The 10,255-nt window shown below is 34.7% G+C and overlaps 1 protein-coding gene across 3 annotated transcripts; it reads left to right on the top strand.

The window, feature by feature from the left end:
• The first annotated feature begins 3,117 nt into the window (after positions 1–3,117).
• LOC112516128 (trehalose-phosphate phosphatase A-like) lies at positions 3,118–8,716 on the top strand. 3 transcript variants are annotated; one of them, XM_025123163.1, is made up of 14 exons: positions 3,118–3,229; positions 3,341–3,387; positions 5,716–5,772; positions 5,862–6,316; positions 6,396–6,536; positions 6,640–6,711; positions 6,811–6,933; positions 7,029–7,085; positions 7,178–7,279; positions 7,377–7,454; positions 7,552–7,621; positions 7,707–7,777; positions 7,858–7,950; positions 8,457–8,716. In XM_025123163.1, the coding sequence occupies exons 4-14, from the start codon at positions 6,032–6,034 to the stop codon at positions 8,505–8,507; spliced, it is 1,143 nt and encodes a 380-aa protein (XP_024978931.1). In that variant the 5' UTR covers positions 3,118–3,229; positions 3,341–3,387; positions 5,716–5,772; positions 5,862–6,031; the 3' UTR covers positions 8,508–8,716. The 3 variants fall into 3 exon arrangements, with proteins under 3 accessions (XP_024978931.1, XP_024978923.1, XP_024978915.1); XM_025123155.1 differs by having other exon boundaries at positions 5,855–6,316; XM_025123147.1 differs by having other exon boundaries at positions 3,341–4,162; positions 5,855–6,316.
• Positions 8,717–10,255: the final 1,539 nt, after the last annotated feature.

The raw sequence follows: 10,255 nt of genomic DNA, 5'->3' as shown, positions 1-10,255 counted from the left end.
ATTTAAGTTTAATAATGAAATAATTTATTTTTAGTTTAATATTATAAATTTTATAAAGATAATAATTAATTATTCTGTTAAATTCAATAATTATCCTAATTATATTTTCAATTTTTTATATTTAAAATGAGATGTTTATCTTGTATTTGATTATGTTTATCTGTAATTAGTTACACGAATTCATATATAAAGTTTTAATAAGTTGTATTTATGCACAATCTACTTATAATTTTGAGTTTTAAGTAATATGCATTAATAAAAAATATTTTATACATAAAAAATGATTTTTAAATTTTTTTTATTAAATACTTTATAATATAGTAAGTATAGATAATTTAAAACAAAGATGAGCCATGAATTGGGAGGAGGGTGGCTCAACTTCCTCGAAGAGGAAAAATAAAATCTTACTGTCAAAAAAACTGGGACCCATTCTTTCTTCAAGTATTGTCAATCTTTGACTAGTCAATGCTACCCGTGGGTTACAGTCAACCACCACCACAATGGCGCGTCATGCTCACTCACCCCATTAAATTCATGATAATTTACCATGTGAGCCTTTATTTCATTAAAATATTAAATATCCCCTTAATTACAACCATTATTTTATTATATTTCTAGGTCAATCTACAAACCCTCACCGCTTCCTCATTTCTATGGCTGCTTTTTATTTTTAATTAAAACACCATATTCGCTTAACAAAATTAAAATATTCAATAAAATCACAAATTGTATTATAAATAATTGTTTTTAAGTATATTATATAGAAACAAATAAATTCACACACCTTACTCATCTTTGGTAAAGTTTGAACTACTCACCTTTTAGGAGACCAAAGACTAAGATATCGTTAGGCCAAAAACCTTTTGGTAGTATTATAAATAACTATTAATGGATACTTACGATCGTTTGATAAAACAATCTTATTTTATAGATTTTTATAGATTAATACTATAAAATAGTGTTTATCAGATAAAAGTGTTTATATTATTTCACTTTGATAACTAAGAACCTTCATAACAAATATCAAATATTTAATTTAAAAGCTAAAAAAAAAATTCCGTACACGTCCAATTCAAGGTAAGAACTAAAGTTTTTGTATAAGAACTCAAAAGACTTAGGGGCCGTTTACTAAAAACTTACTCAATAAATGCTTACGGTAAAACTTAACACTAATACTTACTTATTGGGTAAGACTTTTGTTCTTTCTCTCGTTCTTACCGAGTAAGATTCTTGGTTCTTATCACATTTATCTGGTAAGGTAATGTAACATGGTAAATGCTTACATGGATAAGCGTTTGGTAAACGGCCCCTTAGTGTTCATATAAGAACTTTCTTTAATGGTAATTCTTATAAAACACCAGAGTCGGTCTTGAGATTTTCCATGTCTTGTGCAGAACGGCCAAAAGATGCCCATAATATATAAAAAGGCAAATAAAACATATAATTTTTTGTAGTTCTATTTAGACTCGATGATGATGTTATAAACTTAGGTAGAGTTTTTTTTTACAACCATAAGCACTTACCTATATCAGTTACCTTACTGACACAACCAGGACCAAAAATCTTACCTAATAAGAGGTATAACAATGATCGATAGTCTTACCTGGTAAGTGAAGAAAAAGACTCTTACCCGGTAAGCGCTCACTGGGTTTAAGACTCTTACCAACAATCATTTTTGATGGCCTAAAATGTTAAATGATAAGGTAAGTGAGAGTAATTTCTTTTGACGGTAAGTGCTTACCCAGTAAGCATTCTGTAAATGACTCATTAGAAACCGTGGAGTATGGAAGATACACAAAACTGGCATCTACTCCAAATTTTATGACCGTGAACTTTAAATAAACCTCTGTAAGCCATTCCAACGATCTAAATCATTTCCATTTTGTTTTTAATTGTTTGTGCCAGTTTACTACCTTCAATGAAGGGGTTACAGTCAGACAACTCCAAATGCTTTATTCCTGTACAATTTCTTGTTGTTTTAATCAAGTCTTTTTACCATCAAATGATGTCAGTTAATGTCCTAAAACTACTGAGATACTCGCAATGGTTGGAAGTGCTTGGAGAATTCTTCCATCTTTACCCCTCTGATTGAGATCATTACCCCAAATGACGCTCATATCCCTTCTGATTGTATTTGTTCATGAGAATCCATTTGACATGGATATTTTTGTCCAACTAACCCTTTGATGGGAACCATTTGGGGTCGATAGGGGGTTTAAAGAGTATTTGTTTATTGTTTTAATCCCCTTTTGTACCAAGTGGTTTAATATATCACAAGACTATCTGACCAATCATGCCCATTTTCATTAACTTATAGTGGCCACATGCTATTTGGAGACAGTAGGGTTCTTTCCATGGCTGTGTCAGGTTGTTTGACAAACAACAAATTAGCAAATAACCTAATAAGCAAATTAAAAAACTAAGAAACATATAAGCATAAAAAACTAAAAAGAAAACATCAAGATTGAAGGAAAATAAGAAAGAAAACACATTGGACAAGTCAGAACTCAGAAATGACTAGTGAGAGTGAGAGCCGAGATTGAAAGGGAAAAATCCTCGTCCACAGCCCACACGGCAGATCCATACTTACTTGTACATGAAGCCTGAAATCGTTGTCTGCAAGATTGATCGGATATCTGATCCAATTATAATCGATGGATTCTAATTAAATATGATGAATTTTTATCATACTCCTACCTTTTTAATTTATGAATCCTAACTTATTAATTTTCAAAAGACGTGACAAAAATCATAAAAAAAAAAAGCTTAAACGAGGAAAGTAGGTGGGAGAAAGGGTGGTAATGTCAAACGGCGGGTGGAGGGTTCCTAACCGCCACCGACGTTGTCTCCGATCCAGCTGTAACTGAAAACGACGACACTTTCTCCACTCGGCGCACAACATGGCCCCGTCAGATCTGACAGGGTCACAGGTGTCCTCATACGATTCCACGTGTAAATGACTCCTTGACCGCGTCGGTCATTTCATAATCTCTCCCACGCCCCACCAGATGCGTCTCTCACGCGCTTTCAAGATACGACGGATGGAGTCGTCGACAAAATTCTATATAAACCTCCTCCTTAACCCCTCTTCTGCTCTTTCCTCCTTCATCCTCTCCTATACGTATACGCGTTTTGCATCTACATCCATATCTCCTTCGTCTCCCTGACACTTCCTACCGCTTCTGTAATTTTCAGTTCCTTCGTCCTTATAAGCGTTCTTGACCACAAGGTAATGCCGTTTCAATCTCTGCTTCTTTTCATTTAGTTGGTTTCTTTTATGCCATTTCCGTTTTGGTTATTAATTTGTTTGTTGACGATCATTTTTTTTGCATTTCTGAAGGTTCTACTTCCAGTAGCGTTGTAGATATTTCGTTTCCTTTACAGAAGGTATATGCCGTAACAATGATGATCTGGTTTATTATTGTAAGATAGAAATTTCTATTGGCTTTGTTTAATTTGGCAAAGCGTGTTAATCATGTTTGTTATGACCCTAAGTTCTACGTTTGGTGTTTGAAATTAAACTACTCTGTTTCAGTCAACATGATTTGTGGTCTTTTGAGATTTGATTGTGTCATGAAAACAGATTGTTGGTTTCTTCTTTCCTGCTTTTGGTATGGGAAATTTGTATGTATTTGATTCACTTGTGTTGAGATCCTCATGAATTTCTAGTGGTAGGAGATGAGTGTTTAGGTTAACATCAGTGGATATTTGGCAATAATTTTTTTTTATCTACGGGTCTTGTATAATGTATGGTTGAGTAGGTTTCTTGGGAATTGATTGCGTCATGAAATCAGATATTTACTATTTTCTTTCCTGATTTTGGTATGAGAAATTTGTATGTATTTGACCTTATTTATGTCAAGCTCCTCATGAATTTCTAGTGGTAGGAACTGGATGTTTAGGTTAACATCATATGATATCTCACACCAAATTTTCTGGCCCCAAGGGTCTTGTACTCTTGCATAATGTAATGGTTGAGTTTTGTTTTTGGCCTAACAACCGATTACTATTTGTCATTGATGCCATGTTCTTGTTTGCATATAGTTGAAAGCTTTATATACTTCAAGAGTCCTCTATATTGTATTGCAAAACAGATTTATTTGTGTGCTAGCAAAACTGTGATTGTGATCTCCATCATCAAACGCAAAATTATCCTTATATGGTATTGTTGAATTCTTTTGATAAGCTTTTCGTGTATCTTGCAAATGGGATTCTTTGTTTTGGACCAGAGGGAATATGGGCTTGTTTGCTTTAATTTCCATATGCTTCTTTGTCATTTCTCACTCTGAAACACTCTGATCTTTTTGTTTAATCCTGACTTATTTACTTATGTTATAATATGAGTATCAGAGTATGATGTCTACTGTCCAGGTTCAGTTCACCTTCTAGACCGACTCATTCACAATAAGTGAGGTTTATTTCTTTTTTTTAAAAAGAAAGTAATAGGTGGTGTACAAAGGAGAGAAGGAAAAAGAGACAAAAGAAGATGAGAGTTTTAGATGATTTTGAATAAAAAAAGGCACTCCTGTTGTGTTTTTCTTATATTGTTAAGAGTTTGATGCAAATAGATGTGCAACGTTATCACAACTTCGAGTGGTCATACTCAGACAGCTAGTATATGCATGTTTGGTTGTATCGCATATGGATACATAGGTGTCTGGAGTTGGCAAGCTATGATTTATCATTGATCTATTTGCATAATATTATTTGTTGGCATGTATTTTGTGTTGGGTTCTTGTCCAATTCAATGCTTCCCAACGTTGGACCATATTGTCTTGTTCCATATGCTGTTGTTCTTTCTACATCTCGAGTCCCCACCATGTGGCTTTTGATTATTAGTATGCACCTAGCAAAGTGCCTACTTTATCTTCTTTGTATTTGTTCCCGGCCAGCTTTTTATTTGGGTGCTATTTTACCAAGTACATTGACATACAAATCACACACAAGTTTAGTTTTTCCCTTTTTTCTGAAAGGGCAAAAGTCTGGTTTAATGCACAATATACAACAATTTCTTTTCTTTTCTGCAGTTATAGCTTGTCCCTGTGCTGCTATTAGTTCTGATTCTGTGTATTGATTTAGTATCATGCTTTGACCTTGTCACATGCATCTACAGTGAAAACACTGCTGTTATTTGGACTTTGAATGGCCGTCTTTTCGTGGTCCCATGAAAAAATTTGTTCGTTTGGCGAATAATTCTCCATATGCTAATTATAGGTAGAGGTTATTAGGTTCATGGAAAAGTTGAAACCAGAGTAAACCTATATCCTGGGAGGAAACAATTTCAAGTTTACTTATTAGCATTTTGCAATTGACACTTCCTAAATTTTCCTTGAATATGTTTGATTTAGAAGAGTGGAGATGGTAATGAAAAGGAAACTATTGTGAAGGAATAAGGGAATCCATGAATATGTGCCTACATTTTCAGTGAGTGAGAGAGAATCAACAAATAAGATTGGCCCTACTAAAATAAGACTGCTGTAAGTAGGGACGGCTGCGTATCCCCACAACTTTAAGAAAACAACTCATTTCCATCTTTTGTGGCATCTTCATACTTGACTGAATTATTTTCTCCTGGCAGGATTTCCAAGTTGTTTCTCTTTGTTGTATGAGTTCCACAATCTCTTACTTCTAGACTAACATTGCTTTAATCTTGGTATTTTCATATCAGTTTGAGAGTCCGTATCAGGAAATTTATTGGAACCTTTTGTTTTGCAGTTATTTGTCTCACTTAATTCAGAAAAGCCTTTGCCTACTGAAAGTGAGGATGCATAAGTAAGATTAAAATTTGGATTTTCTTTTTTTGTTCGTTTACTCTTGATTTTTCCCCTTTTTATTAACATCTTATGATTGGCAGTTTCCAGCAATCCCATGCTTGATGGATCATTTTCCTACCAGCAACGATAAAAAATCTTTAAAGAGGTGGTTTTTCATTGACAAGAGGGTCGGCTAAAGAGGATTGTGCTGACTGGCAGTGAAATCGACTATTCGTTAGCATCTAATTCAAATATATCAAACAGCTGGTCGGGACTAGATGGATCTTAAGGCTAATCACACTGCCCCCATACTCACTGATCCTACCCCCATTAACAAACAAAGATTAGGAATTCATGATTCGTTGCTACCATGCTCCCCTGGCACAATCTTCTCTCAAGGCCTTTTTCTTACACTCCCATGGAAAAAGCCTGGAGTACTTGATGATGTTCGATCTACTGGTTGGTTGGATGCCATGAAGTCCTCCTCTCCCAGGAATCGAGCCAAAAATAATGGCATTGATTTTTCATCAAATGATGTCGATGTTGCTTACCGTGATTGGATGGTATTTCTCGTATCGTACTTCTGTTTAGCTTTCTAGCATAAAGGGAAAAAAACTAACTGTTTCTTGCCTCCTTGTGCAGCTCAAGTATCCATCTGCACTTGCAGCCTTTGAACAGATTGCAAATAATGCAAAGGGGAAGATAATAGCATTGTTTCTAGATTATGATGGAACACTATCCCCTATTGTGAGCAATCCAGATCATGCCTTTATGTCTCATCCTGTGAGAATCCAACCTTATTTTTTTATTTTCAATCTTGGAAATATGCACTTAGAACCCCACCCTCCCCCCCAAGGATTTTTTTATAATATCCAGTTGTTAACAGATGCGTGCAGCTGTGAGAAATGTGGCAAAATACTTCCCAACCGCAATTATTAGTGGAAGAAGCCGTGAAAAGGTATTTGAAAGTATTTTTCTTTACCATATCTTTTTGGAAGGTTTCAGTTGAATCTTTCTTGTTTTCTTGGTTATATGTATCATGTTGCTATTGTTTTAGGTACGAAAGTTTGTAGGACTGAAAGAACTCTACTATGCTGGTAGTCATGGGATGGACATCATGGGTCCTGTTCGGCCTCCAACTGACCATACTACTGCTACCGTAAGGTCCACTAGTGAGGAGGTAGCAACTCTTTTGTTTTTTTTGCATAAATAACTATGTGAATTAACATGCCCCATTTCTGGGTCATCTAATTTTTATTATTTTTTTGAACATAGGATAAAGATGGAAACTTGTTCCAGCCTGCTAGTGAATTTCTACCAATGATCAACGAGGTTATTATATTGAACATGCTTCAAGTTTTGTAGCATATATGTACATGACTTTCCATATTAGGAAATACTCAGCATATGTATGTTTGAAACAGGTTTTTGTGGCCCTTGTTGATATAACCAAAGACATAAAAGGAGTAAAAGTCGAGGACAACAAGTTCTGTGTCTCTGTGCACTACCGTAATGTAGATGAGAAGGTAGCAGTCATTTCAACACTTCCTTACCGATAGTAATATTAAGTTATTAACTGCTTAAAGAAGAATTTTTCAACATCTCCAGTTTTTAATATTACAGAGTTGGCAAACAGTAGCACAATATGTCCAAGACACTTTGGAACAGTATCCACGTCTACGATTGACACATGGGCGAATGGTATGAAGTCTTGATTTCCCAGAAAAATAAACCGCGATAGATGTGAACCTGTTCTGTTTGCTTTAATTCTTGTGTTTATTTGCCTCATTATGCTTAGGTTTTAGAGGTTCGCCCTGTGCTTAAGTGGGACAAGGGAAAGGCTGTCGAGTTCTTACTTGAATCACTTGGTTAGTAAAGTTCCAGTTCGCAGTTGTGTTTTCGTGAATAAAATTGTTTATAACGAAATATCTGAAGGTGATGGTGTTTTTGTAGGCTTGAATAATTGCGATGATGTTCTTCCCATATATGTAGGGGATGATAGAACCGATGAAGATGCTTTTAAGGTAAACCTAATTGGCATAATAGTGATAAACATGGTATTTCTGGAACCCAATTATGAACAAGATACATAATTTGCATACAGTTTCTAAGAGACGGTGATCGTGGTTATGGTATCTTGGTGTCTTCTGAACCCAAAGAAAGCAGTGCATATTATTCTCTCAGGGATCCATCAGAGGTACGAATCTATCTTGTTGCATTCATTGCTTAAATCAACTTCTAATATAAGAGAACAATCCTGAGCCAAGACAGGCTGCCTCATGAATCCAGAAAAATAAAATAATCAACCTATTTATTTGTTACAAAATATATATGGTGACACACAATGATGACACTTTTCATGACGCTATATATTTGTTACACTAGGACAGAGGAATGAAAAAGGGGCACCCTTGGGTCCCTGGTCAAACTAGGGTCGAGTTTGGGTACCCATTTTTTTTATTAACTTGGATATCCAACCCGCTATACGAACCGACTAATCTTAGGGGTTAGTTGAACCTCCGTGGCCACAAAGGATTTTTGTTCATTCTTGGATTTGAATCTGTGACCTCCAGACACTTTTGACCTTTGGAGTCAAGCTCAAACCAATCAGACACCAACCTCCCATTTTTTGTGATATCCTTATATGAAAACTTATCAACTAAATAAAAAAAGTGTTTATAAATTTGGTTTACATACACGCAGGTGATGAAATTTATGAACTCATTGGTGATGCATAAGAAGTCCATTCCATGATGAGGTATATATATTCTTAGAAAGACGATATAATAAAACAGGGGCAAACGGGGTTTGGAGTAAAAATAACCACTTCTCCAGGTCCTTATCGGCAATTGTAAATCACTTTTTTTTTTTTTTTTTGTATTTTATTTTTTGTAACTATATTTCTTTTGTAAATTTTCATGGCAATTCCATTATTGTCTATATATGTATATGTATCTCCTTTTTTATCCTTCTTTCTGCCAAGTTTTGGCTTTATTTTTCCATTGTATATCGTTGGTTCTTTGTACTCATACATTACGTACAATATCCTTATTCATATAATAACACACATATTTTTATAAAACTCAACTTGTTTGATTGTACTAAGGGGTCGTTTACCAACTCTTATCAGATAAATGTTTATCAAATGTTTTTGGTAAGTGTTTACTAACAACAAAATGACCATTATAACTCTATTTGTAATTATATTTTTTGTTATTAATAGTTTAATGAAAGAAAAAAAAAATGCATACTTTAAATAAATGTTTACCAATAAAAATAATACTATTTTTTTTATCAAAGTTGTGCACAATAAGTGAGAACATTAAAGAGATATTTGACAGATTTACGAGGCTGTGATGTTTCGACCATATCTCACTCATCCCGTCATCCGAGCTTTGTTTAAGGCAATTTAAGATGTTTTGGAAAGCCAACAGACGGGCTTACAACTTTCATGTTATGAGTTTTTGCAAATACAAGTTGCATCTAAGTCAAAATTAGCATCTAAGTCGGGAGAAAGATGCTGGACAAGAAAAAGAATATACTTAAGGTTCTTAAACTTGGGATTAAGCCGTTCTCAACAAATAAGATTAAAAAGATAGTTGGCATTTGGCATTCGACTAAATCAATGGGATCCAAGTCTACCATGACCATTACAAGCACTCAAACTAACAAAACTCTATCTTATGAAAATAGGCATGGACCCGTAGCACCCAACAGACGGAACCTACGACCTCTCGTTCAGCCAACGTTGGGCCTTATTGTGTTTTTAACTTTAAATCTTCGCAGCTAGCTATACATGATGACAACAATCAGCAACAGTAATTGGTACATTGCTTTCCTACCAAAATAAATTCAGTATCATCATTCTCAACAAGTGACATTCACTCTATCTCATCCCTACTTCTCTTGATCAAAACCAACTGGTAACATGACTGCTTTAAAGCAAGCTGCAAGCCAGACAGAAGCCCAATCACAAACAAAAACTTGGATACATGATATAGATCTTTAACATACAATTAGAACAATAAAAACATCAAGTTAAACAATCAACACTAAAGAGTGACATAATATCAAACTGAAGATATTAAAGTTCCAAAACTCGTCCACACAAAACACCAAAACGTGATAAAGTTCTATACTCGTCTATACAGAACATCAAAAAGTGACGAAGTTTCATATTCGTCCATAGTAGAACATTTAAAATCCTCCAGCTAGAATATCAATGACAACACCAAGAGCATTGGGTTCTATTTTCAATAGCATTTGAGCTAGAATAACATGACACTATGAATGGAAGCAATCATGTGGAACAAAAATGAATGAAATCGATCAAGMTCAGTAGGAATAGAAGCTGCTACAAACAAGATGGCAGTGGCTATAGAAACAGGTTGGATAAGTGAATGTTACAAGTAGGAACACAAGTCGTTACAGTCAAGGTCCCAGAAACAGGTTTCTTTGAACCCATTTAAGGAACCAACCAGAAATGTTTGTTACCATTCAAT

This window comes from Cynara cardunculus (assembly GCF_001531365.2).
Source record: "Cynara cardunculus var. scolymus isolate 2C chromosome LG 1, CcrdV1, whole genome shotgun sequence".
Classification (NCBI taxonomy): domain Eukaryota; kingdom Viridiplantae; phylum Streptophyta; class Magnoliopsida; order Asterales; family Asteraceae; genus Cynara; species Cynara cardunculus.
This window is presented reverse-complemented; position numbering and strand designations above follow the sequence as displayed.